This window comes from Eucalyptus grandis, chromosome 10 (genome assembly GCF_016545825.1).
Source record: "Eucalyptus grandis isolate ANBG69807.140 chromosome 10, ASM1654582v1, whole genome shotgun sequence".
Classification (NCBI taxonomy): Eukaryota; Viridiplantae; Streptophyta; class Magnoliopsida; order Myrtales; family Myrtaceae; genus Eucalyptus; species Eucalyptus grandis.
The window spans coordinates 35,480,936-35,502,184 of NC_052621.1; the positions used below are offsets into that span (position 1 = coordinate 35,480,936).

Here is a 21,249-nt window from a genome sequence, read left to right on the forward strand (position 1 = left end):
CAAATAATAGAATAGCTCCAGTAGTGAAAGAACTTCAGAGATGTTCGTCTATGATGGTAAGTTGACCACATGGCATGCTAGTGAGGTCCTCCAAACATAACTACTTACTCAACATAAGCAAGTACCCCCTTTTGTTTTTTTTTTTTTGGTGGAGTTGCAACTATTTCTCAGTGCTCTGGCATTTCCTATGTTGATAGTCTCAAAGTCAAGTGGCAAGCAAATGTGGAGTGGTGCTTAGAATTGATCTTGAATATCCGTTCTTATGGAAAAATCTAGTGCATTGGATTCAATAGAGCCGTCTCTCCTTTTTTGTCCTGTTAGTGTGTGTTGGGGTGGAGGGATGATGACATGGCATTTTAAAAAATAATAATAATAATGGCGTTTATACTACTAAACATCTTTTACGATATAGGTATCGTGCCTGGGCAGAAATTGCTTTAGTGATGGTGTACGCAGTCTCCGCCTCAAATTGTCTCCACAATGATTTGCACTGATATGGTGCGATCAGTGTTTCTGATGGAGGAATCTGCAATTAAACAGTGAATAAGTGCTCTCAGCAAATGAAAGGCTCTTGTATATTGAGTTAAAGGAGCAATAACATATACTATGCAGTTTGTCGGTTGTACATTGGCTTATTTCAGCATCACCTTCGGACAGTGGCAGCGTCAATCAGTAATGTGACACCTTCTTTTAGCACAAGATAATCCAATTTTCACAAGTGCAGATGATAACATCAAAACTAGTATGGACAATGGGGCCTAAACTCTTCCATCCATTTTCATTAGAGACAAGAGAAATTGAATATCTGCATTAATTGAACCAGCACCATAAAATCAAAACTCACCTCTTCCCATGTGCCGAAAATCAAGGGATCTGTTGCAATACTCCTGACAGTGGCATTAGGCTTTGTGTCCAGCAAAGCAGCTTCCCATGTGCCGAAAATCAAGGGATCTGTTGCAATGCTCCTGACAGTGGCATTAGGCTTTGTGTCCAGCAAAGCAGCGGACAAAGTTCTCTCGATATTATCTCTCTCATCATCCAAACGCACTGCCGCCATTACAGACAGCACCTTTAATGACTGCAAGTGTCGTTAAATCATTTCTGTAAAAGATCCACAAGCAAGAAACAGGAGAAACATGTAAAAAATTTGCCGCATTTAAATTTTGCATACTGCTGAACGAGCAAGTTGTGTGATTGCTCGAATATTTTCCTTCCCTGTCCAAACTCTTCGCATAAGGTGAGCATCATTGCTGAACAATGTTACAAACCTGGATTGAAAATGAAGCAGATATCAAGAGGCACTGAATCTAACTGATGAGAAAATCACAAACTGCATACCGGTCCTTCATGTATAAGAGGACATGTCGAGCTTTTCGCCTTGCTTCCGCTTCAACCATGCCCCTTGCATGATCTTTGATACCCGTGAGCAATTTTTCCTTGCTCTGTTTATCCATGTCGAAACCAGAAAGGGCACCAGAGAACTGACTCACTGCCGATTCGATCTCCCGCGAAAGAAGTTTCCTGATAGCTGACCAGGTTTCACTATTAGCTTGAGCCAAAAGAGCTCGCACTGGTACATATAATGCTCCATCAAGTCTTTCCTATAAAAACATAATAAAATTTGTGCAGATCACATCAACCTCCATTAAGTGAAAGGGGGAAAAACCCTCCATCTGTAAAAGGAGAAGCTCAAGAGCAGATGAAATATCTCTGTTCATTATGCTACCTTATATTCTTCTGTAAGCTCAGAGAGCTTGGCAGCAAGGACTGAGGCAACATGGGCATCAATGCCACGCCGCAGCTTCTCCCGTACTCCAGATGTATCCCATTGGGCTTGTTCAATTACGGCATCTGTTCAAAGTATGATATGAATCTTATACATTCGGTGGTAAAATTTCTCCAATAACAAGTCAGAAAGTAAAGCATGGCATGAACCTACAAATAGTTTCCTCGGAGCCCAGTGTGTTATCTACCAACAAGACCATATTTTCACATCAGCCTCCAGTCTCAGACACAAAACCTTCATTTCTGATAGATACTAATAAAACAACTAATAGGCCACCAAGGGAGTGCAAATGCACGTACAGAAAGAGTCGAGGAACAACAAAAGATCTCAGTTACAAGACAAAGCACAACGATAAGCCTTCATTCTTGGCCTACTTTTTCCGAGCATTAACTTTACAACATTAGGCCAAACGAAGGCATTACAAGCTGCCGTACCTGCACATCTTTTGTCAAATAGAGCCATATAAAACTGAGTGCAGTCATAAGCAGCCACAGAAAACCCTTCTCCTCCATTCAAAGCCTTATCAAATGCTTCCTTGAACTTATCTAGAGTTCCACACTGAATATGTCCAAGAACAGATTGGAAAGCTGGTTGTACAAGCTGATGATTCCCACAAAACACGACAAGCAACATATGATAAGATATCCTCAACAGACAGTCTCTCTATGTAAACTAACTTCAAATGAAAACATCATGACTGAAATAAAAATGTGTCAGAAAGGGAAAATATTTCCACATTCCAAGCGGCTTGAAGTGGTAGTCATACAATGGAACCCAAAAATGATGCACTCTAAGCAAGGAAAAACATCCCATAACTTCTTACTTGAAGTGATTTTTCTTCAAGCTGCTTCCGTTTTGAAGATCTAACATTCTTGTCAAAATATACAGCCTCTGATTCATACCTAATAAGGAGCACAAGAAACTTCATTAATAGAACGTACTTATATTGATAGACAAATTCTAACCTTGATAGAACTTAATCTTCACCCAAAAATAAAACAAGGAAACATTTCAAACAGAACAGGGTCCATAGCTATGGCCAAGTTAAGCTAAGCTGTCAGCTAGGCAACTGCTACACTGTAAATAGCCATTACTCTCCTACTATCATGAAAACAGATCAATCAAATGAAAAGATGATTGCTTGAAAGCAACCATCGAACAACCAGTTGAAACAATACTCAGATTGTGAATGAAGGGGGCCATTTCCAAACTGGAATGATCACTTGAACAGAATAGCCATATCTTTTTACACAGGCCAGACCTTGACACATATATATCATCTACTCAGGCTAGACCTCAACAACTAGATTGTAGATATATCACAGAGGCAAACTTGTCAATCTAAAATTAAGCAATATAAACTTCATACAAGCCGAGGTTTCCTTTGTGGTTGCTCTTTATAAAATGCACTTGTTTCAAGAAAAGAAAGAGCTCCTACCCCGACTTCATGTAAGCCGGGAAAAACTTAAAAGAAGCAACATTCTTAGAAGTAAGAATATGAAGCCGATTGCACTGGATAACCTTAATATACTTGCATTATTTAATAAACATAAAATTCAGTTTCTGCACCCCATCTGTGTAATTCATCAGATAAAATTCTTATCTTACCCTGATAAACAAGCCTCAATAATTGAACTAAGTTTCTTTCCAAAACCAGGAACTGGTCCTGACCGTGCAGCCTCTTCAATCAAATGCCAATCCTGTTTAGAAGAGCTAGCCTGATCTTAATACGTGTAAGATAAAATGCATCTGCTTGCATTTCAAAATAGCGAAACAGACAAGTAAGTTTAATGTCCAGCAAGAACCCAGATCAATACCTCATTTTCAGTAAGACTGGAATATTTTTCATCGGCAATTCTTTCACATCGTTCGGTAGCAACTATGACCTTAACACGGATAGCATGATGCATACATTAGTATTTGCATTCTCCTTATCAACAATATATCCAATGGATTTTCAATTAATCTCTGACCTTGTGTGCAGGCAAGTGAAGGTCCTTATTCTCCTTGATGACCTTCCACATCTGCTGAGCATTAAAAGAAAATCCTAAAGCAGGGACTATTCCCTTTTGATATCCGGTGAGCCCGCCAGGTGCAATAGAATGAAAGAACCTCTGTCTAAGGATGGCTACCTTTTCATCCGACGAAATTCAATGATGTGGCAAAAGTTAGTACAGATAAAAAGTATAATCAAATTGGCAGCCAATGGTCCAAATTCCACAAAAGAGCAAAAGCTCAAAGTGAAAGTATAATTGATTAAGAAAGGGAATTGGAGTAGTGAAAATCACCAAACTCAATAAGGACGATGGAGCAATGATAAGCCTCCAAAAAAAAATAAGAAATAGCTGTCAATGATGAGTGGCATTTCCACAGATATTCCAAAACTTATGCTTATGAGGACCAAAGTTTTGTCTTAAACAGTACTCAAGTACAGGATTTGTGTGAAGGAAATAGCGCCCACTGCAGCATTTAAGAATTTTGTAAACACAACAACAAAGCTAACATAAAAAATGGGCAATCCTACTCTAGATCCAAACATGCTTCCATGTGGTGCAAGGTAGGTATACCTCCTCTTTAAATTGCTCTTCCTTCTTTTCATAACTAGACAGAGCAACAACCTCAACCTGAACAGCAAAAAAGAGTCACTTCATTACTACAATTAAAGGCAAAAGCAAATCATTGAGAGGAACTCATACAAGCATCAAAGCACCTACATTAAAAAATTCACTGAGAGGAGTTTCCTTGTGTGCTTGTGGCTTAGGAACATTGTCCCATATCTGCAGGAAAATACTAAATGAAAACAGGAACAACTTTACAAAGTCGATTTTTAATCGGAAATGCGACAACCCTCACCTTTTGCACATCTTCTCTCAAGAAAGGTTCTAGATATTCCAGAGGCATCTGTACAAAAAGAAAAACCAGAGAGCATATAAAGAAAATCAACTCAGATCGGTAAAACTTACCAGATGCAACCAAAACGAACAGATAAAAACCATCACAATTTAGAATGGAAACATGATTAAGTATAGGTACCGACCCTTGTTTTATCCCGTATGACAAACAACAGAGTTGTTTTCTGAAGGCTGAACAATCGCATCATGACCTTCAAGAAGAGTCACGAATTTATCATCAACTCTTAGAACTAGAAATTTAGCTTATCTTAACGCAAGAAGACAAGAAATACCGGGAATACGGTTTTCAGAAGAGGCCTGTTGGCAGCTTGTTCACAGCCAATATGACGATACCACCTATGAAAAAGATGCTTGAAAGGGCACTAGGAAAATTCTAAAACAACAACCTCGTAGATAACATGGCAGAAACAGAAACGGTATCTCACTAGAGCAAAGCAAAAGACTCACATGTTAATGAGCACTATATCAGAGACAGCCAAAGCGAAAAGAGCACTCTGCTTTTTAAAAGTAGTATCGTCCTGAATAAAAATGACACTGGTTAAGAAGCTGCGAGAATGCTAATTGCTGCTTACTCAAACCAAGTGTAGATTAGGTGAGTTTCAATGAGCATCAGCTACACATAAATCAAGCTTCTGGGTTGGTAAGATAAGCAAAGACATACAAAAATGGAAAAGCAAGTTAAAGATCATACGGCAGCTACTGATGCACCAATTAATGTTTCAACATGTAGAAAAATATAGAATTTGCAGTCACTCATGGATAAAAATAAGTAGTTGAACATGGACAAAATAAGCCATTATATATCCATGTAAAATCATATAGTAAATATACCTCTCCTCTTTTTATTCCATCAGTTCCCTCCAAGTCCATAACCAGAGTACACAGCTCATTGCCAGCACCTTTCGCCAACCATATACCTTCGGTGGTTTGGGACCTGGAAAAATATCAAACTGGTTTTAGACTTTCCAAATCCAAATCCTTCATTAGAGTGAGGTAACAGTTGGTTTGTAGACATGCCTTCCTTTTGAAGCATCCATCTCCCTAAAGTTGGTGCCAAATAAATGATTTAATAGCGTACTCTTCCCTGCCAAAAATCATACACAACAATAGAATAAGTTAAAAACTCTTCTGAAGGCAAAAGAAAAGATAAGTGAAGATGGAAACAAAAGCAGCAATGTGGAGCTGTCCAGGTAATGGTTTTGCTGAAAGTAAAAATAAAAGGAGAACGGCAAACCAAAGAATTAAACTGAATTTTAAGCAACTTGAAATATCATATAATATGTAAAAGAGAGCCAATGTTACTGGAGAAAATTTGTTCTTTTCACGATCACTTCACAGCCCTTACAAAAACTTTTGTTGTTATCTATATTTAGCAAGAGAAGCAAAATCCAAAGCAATGTCATTGGGAGTAAATACACACCACTAGCAACAGGACCCATAATGGAGACAACGGTGTATGAAAGGCCATATTCCCTCAATCTGACCTCCTTGATGAAATTTTCCAGTCCGTCGACATTGAATGTGCCATCACCATCAATTAGTTGAGTAGAAAAACATTCACCAGAATTATCTGAGGAAACAGATGTTCAAATTAGCAAGTCAAAAAGAGAGTGACATGATAAGCCTGTACACTATGCCTCGAGTAGACGACAACAATAAAAAACTCTTAGTGGAGAATGAAAACCTTGGATCCTGCATAATGCAAAAGTATCTAAATGGCGAGAAGTACCAAGAGGTTGATTTTATTATCTCAATAATTTCATTGAGAACATATGTCTCCTAATGATTAAGGAAGTGAAGTAATCCCTGTCAACCCCTTAAATCACGATGTCGACAATATTCTAGAAACCCATCTTTGGAGATGATCAGTGTCATAGGTACTTGCCAAGAAACTTCTTAATCTTCAAAGTCTCTGTCGTAACATCAAATAACTAAAGCTCTATTCTACAGGTTCTCGAGAACTGAAACAATGGCTGAGGAAAATAAAGCCTTAAACTTTTCAGCCCTCGCAATTGCCATTAGGAGATAAAAGTCAGCAGATGCCTTAATTCGACATTACAAGCGAAACAACATATGACCCAACAACAGCTACGAGAATACCTAACAAAACGCAAACCAACGGCAATTCAGAGAATCCAAAAGCGATAAAAGATGTTATTGCAATAATCAGAGACTTCAGTCACGAGAAGAAAACGTATGAAAAGCAAGTTTTAACATGCAAACAGAGGATCGGAGGTGTCGGAATCGAGCAAATTACCCATTGGCAGTGGATTGAGCCGTTAGGAACGCGAATCTTTGAAGAAAAGAAAAGAAAGAAGAAAACAAACGAATTTTTACGTGAAAAGCCCTTTTTCAAAATAGGAAGTATGGCGCGAGAGAATCTCTTTACTACCAGTATCAATATATAATAAGAGTATCTATATATAATAGGAGTTTAGCATTAAAATTTGGTGCTTGAATATTATTTTTTTCTTATCAGACTACTTGACTCCATCCTGAGCTAAATTGATCTGACGATCGAAAAAGGAAGTCCCGCGAGATTCGGTTGGCGAAGATGTAGATAGATATAGAGATAGAGAAATAAGAATATTTCTGTAATAAAGTAAAACAAATTTTTTTTTTTTTTATTGTCCCAAAAAAGGGGCTCCATTGGAACTAAGAAATTTTTGCAATTTGAATTTAAAAAAGAAGATTTACTAATTAAAGAATGCTCAAATGTATCCATTGGAACCAAATTAATGCCCACGAGTTAATGATAGTGTATATCTGTAGCTCTATTTCGTGAATTCTAATGTGAATATGATTATTTTTTTTATTATCATGAGACAATATAATTCATTAGATCAAATCTATCCAATTACGCTTTTGCACAAAGAAAATATTCCTAGAGCGGAATGCTTTGTCAAATTTTTTTAGTAATTTCTCAACACATGAGTTAGAGATGAAATTAAAACACCTTGCGTGTGAGCAAACAAGAGCTAAGTACCCGGCCTTATCATTCGAGATAACGAATTTCGTGTTTTGACTTATCTCAAAAGGTGATCATAACGAACTAATGATTCTTTGGCCGCCGCAACATCGTAATAGGTAAGTAGCAAATTCTCTCGGGGCCGCATCTATGTTTCTCTCTTTCCTTTTCTGGATTAGTTGATTCACGTTTTGTTGATAAAACCCGTGCAATTGCTTAGTATTGTAGTGATAACGAGAAAATGACAAAAATCTTCTTGTACAGGGGCCACTGTCTCAAAGTTGATTAGCTTGCGTCTTAGAAGCTATTGATACAAAGGTCTCAAATTCTCGGGTTCTTCAAATCTGAACTTCCACTCCATTTCAGAGATAATTAGTACCGACGACGAATCCTTCTTTCTTAAATTTGGTAAGCAGCAGCAAGAGCAATCAAAACAAGCATACCTCTTAGATGACCATTCAGACTTGATCATCAAGGTCTTTTGTGATTACTCGTGGACCGCAAAATCAAAACGGAATCAGATCCGGGCAAATTTTTTATATGTGAATCGATTTCGCTATTACTGGAAATTCTTCTTTTTTATTCTAGGAAAATAATTGCTTCCGATATATTGCAGAAAATTGTAAAGGTCGAGATGTTAGGGATTGCATGATTCTCTTCTACAAATGAAAAATTCTCAAATAAAATGGGCTGGACATGCAAGCGGGGAAATCACATGAAAGAGTGACTCAAATCCTGGTGCATTTTGCTTATCCTGCACCACTCGTGCGTCGATATGGAGCTAAACTATTGCAATTGCTCCGCTTCTTTGCTACAGATCTCTACGCTGGCCTAATCTACTGATCTGCAGATTGGTTGACTTCGAGCCTTTATCCCTTGTTTAGTCGTCTGACTTTGAATTATAATATGATAGGATAAAGAAGATTGAAAATCTTTCACATATCCTCGAATTGTTAAAATATCTTATCACATCTTTAGCCCAAGTTAAGATAGAATTTGGAATTTTTGAAAAAAATCTTTCATAATTTTTGGAAATCCACAACTACATAAGATCGAAAATCTTTGAAAATCTTTCTCATTTGAAAATCCCATATTTAACTTTGTCCCTTCTATACGTGAGACTCAAACCCTCTTGGGAAGTAGACCTCGGGAACATGAGGCCTCTCAATGGATACGAATTAACATAATTTTGGACGGCCTCATGAACAGCAGAACCCACTTCATGTGGGTTGTACGACTAGGCTCCATTGCCAAAGAAGGTGGCTAAGAGAGGCGATAGCGGAGAAGATGTACGTCATGGGATATGCCCGCGGGAGGAGGTTTTGCATCACAGTACCGTTGCAGCGTTCTTGATGCTAGAACTCAACACTTCAGAGCTTGGTCACCAAGAAACTGATGGTGTGCTGGCCATTCTTCATCGACCAGCAGGTGAAGAGCCGAATCATCGTGGAAGGTCGGCTCAATGTTATGCATGTTTGCGACTAGGGTGGAAAGGAGGATCCATGCAGAGTTGGCATGGCGATCGTCTTGAGGCCCCTTTTCACCCTAACTTGCTGGAACACAATCACCGACTGCAGTGGTCAAAGGCAACGGTTATGTGATGGTCAAAAGTGATGAACATAGATAATTTTTGTGGTGATCCTTAGGGGAGTGGTGTAGGCAAGCAATATGTGATTCGTCACTTTATCATTCTTTTAAAAGATAAAATATGAATTTTTTAGTTATTTTTCAAATTTTATATCTAATCTGGGTTTATGTGCTTTGGAGTGTTAGGAGAGTGCAGTAGTTTGCAAAAGCCCGATACGTGATGAGATCGCCAAGAAATAATTTAAGTTTGAATTTATCAATATAGTCAATTGGATGCTTAAGCTAATGAGATATAGGCCAAATAATATATTAATTGTTCAACACCACACCTATTCTCATATTCTCTTTAACACAGTTCACACATTTATTCTAACACGGAGAATGTCACCAAACACTAGGTAGGTCCAAACTACCAAACACGGCCTAAATTCTTTTTCCTTACCAATTTATCTTCAGGTTGTGGCAACAAGAAGAAAGCTCGTTTTTTTTCCTGAATATGACGGCCGGGTAATGGATTTCTTTGTACTTCTCCTGGAAATTAGTCCGCGGTTTTGTTTTCCTTTCCCTCGGCTCATCTAGTTGGAATCTGGATTCGTTGGTTTTGATGTTTTCCTTCTACTTTCTTTAATCCTCCGTCCTCCTTACCATCATCGATTTTCTGCATTTTCGGTGCTTCTCTTTGTTGCAGCGGAGATGCAAATATTTTGGTCATCGGCCAAAATATTTGCACGTACTAGTCATGTGCATGTTTTTTAGGATTACTAGGGGCACCTTTGTCCGATAGCTGAAAAGTTGCACAAGAATTAAATATAAAACTTAACATTAGAGATCCATTGACAGAGAAAGAGAGGGAGTCAGGCACCAGCGAGGGTTCAATGTCCCTCGCCGAGTTTATGCGAAGTAAGCCGCTGTTGCTGTCATGACCTTTCTAAGGTTAAGGGAATTTATTCCAACTTAAGCCGCTGTTGCTGTCATAACCTTACTAAGAGGCACGTTTCGGTTGCCTCATTAGATTATGAAGAGATTGCTTGATACTTAATCAGTGCATCTGTTTTGTTTGCGAATATGACCGTGAAAACTAGATCAATTAATTGAAAAGCTTTTTAACTACATTAGGTGCAACTTTCTGTAGTAGAAATGGTCCTGATTATTTCCATGTGGCCGACCCAGGTGATTAGATTCAACCTGTAACACACACTCCGTCTTCCTCACTCTCACTTAAATAGATAGAGCTAGAAACAAGGTATCGGATGCATGTATAGTGATCATTTTGGCCTTTAGTCCTGTGACGTTTGGTGATTATGTGCAAAACGTGCCGCGGCTAAGAATGATTTTAGATGTTCTCTTGGAGATCAGGGTTTGAATAAATTACACAAGTATGGATTGGAATATTCTGGTTGGAATTTTTCAAAGTTATACATTGATAGTGACTCCCTAGGGCTCAAGTAATGAAACAGGCATTTCTTCGCTGGCATGAAATGAATAAATATTATAGAGGCAAGAGAGAGAGGAAAAAGCGCCGATGATTTAAAAAGAAGAGGTTAACATCATCAACCAAATCCTATAATAGCTGGATGTGACACTAATATTTGGAAGATCTGTGAAGTAGTACCGGTTTTTCGAACTTTAAAGCACTAAATAGTTGGCTTTACAATATCAATTGTACTCATGACAATCACATGGCATCCACGATAGGCTGAAAGACCTTAGTATTTCTTAGGCTGCGTTTGAAAACTACTTTGCAAAGGGCTTTGAACCCCTAAAGTCCTTTGGGCTAAGTATGAGGTGTTTGGGAACAATTTTACAAGTCCCATTAGCCGCCAAGCCTTCTCAAGGCTGAAAGCCCAAGGCTGGTCTTGGGGTGCCTTGGGCTTTCAGTCGATAAACATTACTGTTCATCATCTTCGGCGTTCATTGTTCATCTTCTTCGTTGAGGGCAGTTGGTGGGGTTGCGCAGGGCTGCAAGGGGCTAGCAACCGGCTAGAGGGAGGTTGGCGATTGTCGCTAGGGTGTTGTGGCGACCTCCATGCCATCTGGGTCGCGGCAGCCTTCGCGGGGGGCTGCGCGATTTGCATCTCAGCGACCTCGCTTGAGGTCGTGTGACCCAGGCACAACCCTCGCCGAGGTTGCGTGACCCAGGCACAGCCCTCGCTGAGGTCCCCCAACCTCAGGCGAGGGTTGCGTAGCCTCGGCAATTACTGATCGGGGTCGTGCGACTGCCGGTGAGGTTTCACGACCCAGGCACGGCCCTCATTGAGGCCCCCTTACCTTAGGCGAGGGTCTCACAAGGGTCGCGTGACCCTCGTTCGCGGTCGCCCGACCTTGGGCGGCCCTTGCCGGTGGTTTCTAGGGGCCGACTGAGGTCCAATGACCTTCGCCGGCGACCATTGCCCTTACCGGCCAAATAATTTTTTTTTCTTTTTTTAATAATAAAAATGCTTTGTAAATATAAGGCTTCCAAACACCATTTTGTTCAAAGATATTTCGTAATGGACTTTCAGATTATAATTTTCCAAACGCAATTTGCATTTTGACAAACCCATTTCACTTAAAGTTCTTTGCATTTTCCTAAAAACTTTTCCAAAAGTCTACCCAAATGCACCCTTAGTCCATAGAGCCAGCTTATAGCTTAGATAATCTCCCTAAGTAGCTTTTACTACAAAACAATAATATCAAACAAAGCCATGAAGGCTTTGTCCGAGTGCAAACACCTTTTAGGTCCCAACCGTATAGTTTTGAATAACCAATGTGCTATTATACTAGGATTAGGACATTGTCACACACAACTCATATAACCCATTTTGATAGCCCTAATCCCAAATAATTTCACATGATTCAAAACTCTATTGTTGAACCTAAAAGATGCTACACACGGACAAAGCCTTCATGGCTTTGTCTGATATCAATATTTTGTGGTAAAAATTGAAGACTTTTCAGCCATTGGTGGATGTCATGTGATTGTCATGAGTATAATTGATATTGTAAGGTTAGTGCTTTGTAAAATATGGGTCAAAACGGGTTTCAAAGAAAAAAGGCCAAAAAAAATTATTGGTTCTACTGGCTTAAGCAAGAATCCCACTTTCAACCCAGGAGTTTATGGTAAATTTGTTACATTGAGTAAAGTTTGGGATTTTTGGTAGTTTTTTTCCCCTTATGCTATGGGCTGAGCTGTTTTAGTTAATTGGGTCAAGTGGGATTGCATTGGACTTTGGCCCAAGGAGTCGGGTCCTATCGGTCAAACTTGGATGGCTCGGTTCGAGGCTGGTTGACTAGGTTCAACAGAATTAACTTGTGGGATCCCAATTGCTTTGAATTGCATAATGGGTTTGGCCAACCTTGCCTTGCTCTGCCCAATTAGCTAAATCGGGTTTTGGTCCAAGTGGGCTCAATTGGAACGGGTCAACTGGGTTGACTTGGCCGGGCCCTATCGATCCCAATTTGCCTTTTTAGTCAAGTTATGCCAAGTTAGATTTTGCCAAAATTGATATTGAAATTGAATAAATTTAGCTTAATTGGATTCCAATTGGACTAATTGGCATTACCTATGAAGGATAGATAGGGGCCCTAAAATGATGCTCAAAAATTGGTTAACCTGTCTCAAGCTCAAATTCTCAAAATTGGCTTAAGATTTCATTGCTTTACAACTTTTGGATCAAATGTCCGTCAACCATAGTCCAAGAGTGCTCTTGAAGCGTATGCTCCAATACCGCTAGGCATGGCAGGGATGGAATGCTTATTGGCACAAAGAAGTTACTCTAGAAATCAATGGATTTTGAATGTTACCGATCGGGGTCAAAATTTTTAGTTTGGTCAAAATGTCAACTCTCTATCGTTTTTTTAAAAAAAAAAAAAAATTAAGTTGGCCAATAATTGAATTGATGATTTTTCGATCTTTCAAATTTTTGAAAAATGTTGACGAAGAATTGACTTTAGGATATGATTAAAAGGTCAACTCTAAAGTCAACGTTGGATCATTGATGAAATCAATGCTTGCATTTCGATTGAATGCAATGGAATTTGAAAAACTTTAAGGGTGCGCATGACAAAATTTATGTTTTTCTATTTTCTTTTTTTTTCGTTTCCGAAACAGGTTTGGAACATAAATCTATTTAGTAACACAATTTCATTTTTCTATTTTTGGAATGATTTCTATTTAGAAATAGATTTGGAGAGTAAATCAGAAATTAAAATTTTTAACTTTTCTATTTCGGAATAAAAATGAGAAATCAAAATTTTTCTCATCGTTCACTCTTGTCACCGCTTGTCGCCCACTTGCCACCCATGGGATACCGGACGCCCGCAGTTGCTCGGCCCCCGCCGGTTGCCGCCCGCTCACCCTCGGCCTCGGCCACCAATTGCCAACCATCGGCCATCGCACTCCGGCCGCCCGTCGCCAATCGCCGGTCGCCGGATGCCAAATGCCCACCGGTTGTTGGCTGCTCATCGCCAATCATTGAATGCCGGAGGTTCATCACCAACCATTGGATGTTTGCCAATGACTGTCCGCCGCTCACCATTGGCCGTCGGATGTCGGCCGCTTGCCACCCGCCACAAGACTCCGGCCACTAGCGACTCGCCGTCGGCCTCCTGTCGTCGAACTCCAGATGTCGGACATCAGACGTCGAACTTCGGATGTTGGACGCCGATTGCCGGTTGCCGGACTTTGGTGTCGGACGGACTTTGGCCACCCACCACCGATCACCGGATTTGGCACCGGACACCGAACGTTGGACTTCGAACTTTGGCTGCCCGCCTCGGTCACCGGACACCGAACATCGAACTACGGCCATCGGACATCGGTCGTTGCCGCTTCTAGAAATAGAAATTTTGAATTGTTATCAAACACATTTTTTTACTTAGAAATTTGTCCATGAAATAAAATTGAGAAATCAATTATTGGCCAGAAATTGATTTATGTTCTAGAAATTTTGTCATGTGCGTCCTAAGAAACCAATGAAATGTCTTCTTTTTTGTCGGGAAACGGGATTTGTCGTGATTAGGGACCTCTAATCTCAAGTTTTTACCTCAACCAGGCTTGTTGGCTAAAATCAAGTGTCAATAATAGGTGATTAGGCGTGAATGCATAATATACACATCCAAATACTTTTTAAAGTGACTCACTTTGGGCTTGCAATTCCATAATTTCTCATATGATGTCATAAAAACAAGACTTGTTTGGAGTAATTTGTTGATCGCATGCGTTGTTGTCTTAATATCCTTGATCTAAAACTTTTGTGGAACATTCTATACTTGAAACATGCTCCTATAGGTTTCTACCACATGCCCATTCTCTTTTTTTTTTCCTGCAACTTTATTTTGTCGTGCTGTACTTGGAAATGTAAATTGTTGGCGTATCTTACACTTTTGCTAATACTATGTAAACTCATGTGGTGTCTACTCACCCCATTATTAGGACGAAGGTATCATATTTGCTTGCTGAATTCTTTTTCTGCATTTTCTTTAAATTCCTTACATTTTTTCTATAAAATCAACATACCTAAAGAAATTAGCAATGAACGTTGTCATGTACTTTGACATCTAAATATCCATTGCTTTGCTAGTCTAAATACATTTGAGTGGATGAGTTCAAGAGGAGTCTTGGCTTGGTATTGGAACTCCTCACACAGAAGTTGACGTGTCTTCCCATGTTGACACCGGACACATATTATGTCTTCTCGAACATCTAATTGGGGGAGACCCTTTATCATAGCCTCTCCATCGTCACCTTTAACTTATGATAATTTATGTGTCAGAGCTGAGCATGTCAATTGGGTGTCTCGCTCTTTTGGATTTTGTCCACATATGTTGTCTATGCCGACATCATGTATATAAACTTCAGTCAACACCCCTCCTTGATCAACCTACTAGTGGTTTGAAAATTGCAGTGCACCTTTAAATCATTTAGGTGAAACACCACATAATTTCTCAAGTTGTAAGTTATGACACCAACAATAGGTTTTTTTCAATCCTAGTACTGATACACGTGTTTTGCTAATCAATCTGATGTCAACTGAATTGGACGTGATCACTGTCTAGTTTTGCGATGACTCTACTCATCTACTGGTATACTCAAACATGTTGGATAGATTGTTTTGATCCATATGGTTTGAGCATCGTGAGTCAACTATCCAATCATTGTCATAATTAATTAGTTTAAATTTACCATGACAAAAGCCGTCGCATCATCTAACATAGTGATAAAGAAGGCTGCAAACTCTACTCGTTTTTTTACCACAATAGATGCTTGGAAATCCCACTATTCTTAACTTTGTTCTCTTTCATGATGGATGTTGCAACATTTCCTTATGATCATTTTAATCGACAATCCCTAGCAAAGTGAGCAATTTTGCCACAAATTTAGCAATGACCATCTCACCTCTATCTGTTCTTATCTTCATTCTTGTTATCTTTTCCTCGATCCTAATGAGCTCTCTCTAGTTCTTTGATAGTTTCGGTGACCTTTTTTTTTCTATTTCTAATCTTCAGTGCATGGTCCGTTTCTCCTCTTACTCTTGAGCACTCCTTTATTACCAAGTAGTGCACTTTTATCATCCTTGTCTAAGACCCTAAACAACTTTTCCTTTAAAGCCTCTGGATTGGCCAGTATATTCTCTAGATCAGTAAGAGCTGGGTCTTGTGATTATCTACGGATGGCCATGACAATATCATTATACTCCAGTCATAATCCATGAATGATAATTCTCCTTATCCTTATCTTGGACATGGCACTCTGAGAATCCAATTTTAGAATTTCTTAACAAAGAGATTTTACTTTGGAGAATTATTAACTCACCGTCATGCATTGTTGTGAAATTGACAATAACTTGTTCTCCAATATTGCCACTTGGCATCGTTTGTTGTTGCAAACAGTGCTGCAAGGCATCTCACACCTCCTTCAGAGTCATCACCTTATCGATGTTTTGTAACAATTCATCTTCAACGATCACTACCAGAACATAAAGCACAATTCCAACTTTTATCTTCTGCTTTCTCAACTCGTTATCATCTATATATAGTGTGGTGTTGCTGCCGCCAACAATATCTCTTTTAAGTCTTGACCTAATAGGTAAATATGAATGCGGATACTCTAATTATTACCATTGGGGTTGTTGAGCCTTTCAATGCTGCTAAAAAGACTCAAAATATCCATGAGCATGACTTGGTTATAATGCCCAACATTATACCAAGTAAGCTTGGTCCTAGACCAATTGATCACAATCCTTGATTATGCACTAGTCGAACTCTGGCGCTCCGATCCCGGACCACCTGCTCACGTAGAATAGTTTTGGACCACTGTCTTCATGCACCATGTCTCCTGAGCGCTGAGTTTACGGTCTCCTACCTTTTGCTCGATACCACTTGCTGGCGCACACAACAAAAGTTCAAATTCTAATTGTGGAGAAAGATCGGAAACTCAATAAAGAAAATATACTTTGTTTTTGTAACGATTCAACCCCCCTCCTTATAGCATTTTAGAGATTAATGATTCATCGCCTTGTATCATTCTAGAGATTAGTGGTTCACTCCCTCTAGAAACATAAAAAATAATTGGAAAAGAGAGGAAGTGAATGTTCACTAAGAACCCAAGAGGGCAACACATCCACATACTTCAGTGGGTGACTCCAACCATCAAAAGTGCAGACAAGGAGAGCACTGGAGACCCAAGGTTAAACGGACAGTTCAACGTAAGCTCGGCTTGGAAAGCTAGGATATAGCAATGTCATGTAAGCCACTATCCGCAATTCAGAGGCGAGACATGAGTCATATATTGGCTGAACTGAAGCAATGTTTAGCCGTAGACGTGGCAAGCCAGAAAGTGCAAAATGGTGAGATGGAATCAAACAGCTTCTTTGAAATGGCCACTCTGGGGCTTGACTGTGATAGTGTTCCCCTTGCGAGGTAAATGGGGGAAATTCAAGACATATCACATAGTATTTCAATTCCCACGTCGAAAAAGATGATGTCTTGTGACGTTATAAATGAGCAAGATCCACTTGAGATGGTCATCACTTCGCTCAAAATACTTTTTTTGTGGGCTCAGTCCACATTGAACCGGTCATTAAGACATGGTATATCCGAAGAGGGACAAATAAGCCTAGCGTTTTTTCTTTTTCCTTTTTGAATAACACGAGGGGTGACTGGACTTTTGAGAAGTAGAGCTATTTCCACAACGTATTAATTATATTTGGACTGGACCTTTGAGAAGTATAGCTATTTCCACAACACATTAATTATATATGAATGTATAGCCTTATTCACCGATGAAAGGTGCTTTTTTAACGTTTCTAATAGACTTCTTCTGAAATACCATTTTCATTGAAAGCAACAATTGCCCTACTCTTTCTCAAGAAAAGTCCTAAATTTTTGCATTAGTACAAATTTAATCCTAAATATTTTAATTGGACCAATTAGTTCTAAACATTTTTACATTATTATCAATTCAGTCAATTCGACCAAATTAGGACAGAAATTGTCAACATGGCCGTTGGCAGTCTTACACGGCATCACCGGCGCTAATGTGGACAAAATTTATAATTTTTAAATGTTTTTTTCTTTTTTCTTTCTCTTTACCCCTTGGCCAACGAGGTCACCGGCCAACCATCGCTTGCCATAGGCAAGGGCGTTGGTCCCCACTCGATCCAGGCAAGGGTTGAAACCCTTACCTATTGGCCAACGAGGGCTAAAACCCTAGCCTATTGGCCAACAAAGGTGTGGTGGCCCTCGTCGACCAAGAGTGAGTGAGGGCCTTTGTGCCCTCATCACCCATAGGCAATGGTGTGAAGGCCCTCACTTGTGGCGGGCGATGGCTGTGATGCCTCAAGCAAGACTGTTGTGGCCCTTGCTTGGATTTGGGTGAGGGCTCGATGCCCTCACTTGTAGCAGGCAGGGCATGGTGCCCTTGCTTGGATCTAGGCAAGGGCCGCCACACCCTCGCTTGTGGCCATTGATGGTTGGCAGGCAACCTCACTGCCCAAGGGGTAAGGAGAAAGGAAAAATGAAAAAAAGAAAAGAGAAAAAAAAAAAAATTAATAATCTTTAAAAAATATTTAAAAATTATAAAATTTGTCCAAGTTGGTGCTAATGGTGTCATTTAGGACCGTCGGCGCTCACGTTAGTAATTTCCAGCTTAAATTGGCCAGATAAACTAAATTAGTACAAATGTGAAAATGTTCTGGACTAATTGGTACCAATTCAAAAAGTTTAGAACTTTTTGGTACTTTTCCCTTTCTCGGGTTACCCATGCATAACTAAATAGATTTTCTTAATCTAGATAACAAAATTAGCCTTCGGTAATGACGCATGGCAATGGAAGGTGGTCTGCCTAACCATGGTAAGGTTAATTCATATTGATGGTCTGTTTAGTGGTCGTTGCAGAAGATATAGACATGGCATTCAGAACTAGAAATTCTCATCTCCCATGAAAACATTGTCGTCAATCAGTTGTTTCCGACCATGCCAACTGCTAAAGCATGAGTAAAAACTCATCCTCCCATTAATTACTCTTCCTTATTATAATTTACCTTACTGGTTTTCCATGTCGGATGCCTCCAGTTGGAAAAATAAAGATAATTCATGGTGATAATGATATGGTAAATAATAAATTAGCGCATAACGTAATATATTGCTTTAGATTTACCAATGATCTATATGTCATCAATAAAAAATGCTGTGTATTGACATTGATCGTGGTCTTGAGATTTGGACACATGTTGACGAAGACCTAACTACAAGTCTTGGTCTTTTTGTATTGTAGCCATGAGTCGGTCAATATAAGCCGAAGAAAATTCAGTGGGTGACTCCAATCATCAAAAGAGGAGGCATAGAGAGCATTGCCGACCCAAGGAATATCCGGACGGCTCCAACATAAGCTAGGCTTGGAAAGCCACGAAGATAGAGATGTTGTCTTGTGCTTCGCCATCTGCAATTAAAAGGCCAAACACAAGTCACGCCTTAGCTAAACTGAAGGCAGATGCCTCCAGCAGGAAAAATAAAGATAATTCATTGTAATAGTAATATGATATATAATAAGGGCGTGTATGACAAAATTTCTGAAAAGAAATCAATTTCGACAAAGATTTGATTTCTCATTTTTATTTCTTTGACGAGTTTCTAAATAAAGAAACGTGTTTGATAACTACCCAAAATCTATATTTATGAAAAAAATAACATAATAAAATTTCTATTTCTAGAAGGTGGCAGTGGGCATCCGACGTCTCACAGACGGTATATATGTCATCGATAAAAAAAAGCCGTGTATTGACATTGATTGTGGTGCTGAGACTTGGACACATGCTGACGAAGACCTAGTTGCAAGTCTTGGTCTTTTTGGATTGTAGCCATGACTCGGTTACTATAAACTGGAGAAAATGCAGTGGGCGACTCCAATTGTCAAAAGCGGAGACGTAACGAGCACTGCGGACTCAGGGCATGTCAGCTTGGAAAGTCGTGATGATAGGGATGTCGTGATGTGCTTTGCCATCTAAAATGCCAGACACAAGCCACATCTTAGCTAAACTGATGGCGGATGCCTTTGGCCCGAAAAATAAAAATACTTCATAATGATATGGTAAATAATAAATTAGCACAAAACATGATATGTTGCTTCAGATTTACCAATGATCTATATGTCATCGATCAAAAAAGCTGCGTATTGACATTGATTGTGGTGCTGAGACTTGGACCCATGCTGACGAAGACCTAGCTGCAAGTCTTGGTCTTTTTGGATGGTAGCCATGACTCAATTACTATAAATTGGAGAAAATGCAGTGGGCGACTCCAATCGTCAAAAGCGGAGACGTAGCGAGCACTGCGGACTCAGGGCATGTTAGCTTGGAAAGTCGTGACGATAGGGATGTCATGATGTGCTTTGCCATCTGCGATGCCAGACACACAAGCCACATCTTAGCTAAATTGAAGGCGGATGCCTCCGGCCGGAAAAATAAAAATAATTCATGGTAATAATGATATAGTAAATAATAAATTAATGCATAATATGATATATTGCTTTAGATTTAACAATGATCTATATGTCATCAATCAAATTGATTGTGGTCCTGAGACTTGGGCACATGCTGATGATGACCTAGCTGCAAGTCTTGGTCTTTTTGGATTGTAGCCATGACTCAGTCAATATAAACTGGAGAAAATGCGGTTGGGGACTCCAATCGTCAAAAGCGGAGACGTAGAGAGCACGCGGACCCAACGAATGTCAGCTTGGAAAGTCGTGAAGATAGGGATTCGTGATGTGCTTCGCCATGTGCAATGAAGAGGCCAGAGACAAGTCACATCTTCGCTAAACTGAAGGAGTGTTTAGCCATAGACATGGCACGCCAGAGAGTGGAAAATAGTGAGATGGAATCAACCGGCTTCATTGAACTGGCCGCTCTGGGGTTTGACTGTGATGGTGTTCCCCTTGCAAGGTAAATGTGGAAATTCAACACTTATCTCGTGACCCCTCAAGTCTCGTATAAGATGGGTGAGGTCCTATGATGTTTCAGGTAATATTTACCTCAAATAATCACCGCCTTATGTGTTTATTAGGAATATTTCTTTTGAAGGCTTCGCTTACTTGTCATAATATATGGCATATGCTAAGAGATACAACTAAGCCTGACTTCTCTTTTCCTTTTCTGGAACATCATGTGGGGTGACCTCACCTTCCGTAAGCTTTCTTTTATTAGAACTTGTGTGTCCTCCTAAACTTTGCGGTTGAAGACATAAGTCTCATGTGTGAATCTTTAGCTGAAGCCGTAACTGTTGACATGCCGATAATTGTACCACCACCGCCATGCTAAATAGGTAGTGTTAGAGATGAACACCCAATCACGATTATCGAATTCAACTTGTTATTTCCTCCTACATGTTACATAACAGCATACCAGCAAGCTTAAGATGAAAGATAATTTCACATTTGATTGTGTGGTGACGTATCCTTTACTGCTCCATGTTATACCTTAATAGGGGAAAGGACATAAGAAATGCCATAATTTTTGTAT

The 21,249-nt window shown here is 39.6% G+C and overlaps 1 protein-coding gene across 1 annotated transcript; it reads right to left on the reverse strand.

Annotated features, from left to right (window-relative positions):
* Positions 1-298: 298 nt before the first annotated feature.
* Positions 299-6,267, reverse strand: LOC120289004 (protein ROOT HAIR DEFECTIVE 3-like). Its single transcript, XM_039303400.1, has 19 exons — positions 6,119-6,267; positions 5,716-5,782; positions 5,530-5,632; positions 5,146-5,216; positions 4,971-5,034; positions 4,824-4,889; positions 4,640-4,687; positions 4,501-4,563; positions 4,354-4,410; positions 3,760-3,918; positions 3,604-3,672; positions 3,395-3,486; positions 2,610-2,688; positions 2,221-2,386; positions 1,727-1,851; positions 1,339-1,601; positions 1,172-1,268; positions 923-1,078; positions 299-526 (listed from the first exon to the last, which is right to left on the reverse strand). Exons 1-19 carry the CDS (start codon positions 6,135-6,137, stop codon positions 383-385), a joined length of 1,908 nt encoding a protein of 635 aa, XP_039159334.1. The 5' UTR covers positions 6,138-6,267; the 3' UTR covers positions 299-382.
* Between the last annotated feature and the right edge of the window lie 14,982 nt (positions 6,268-21,249).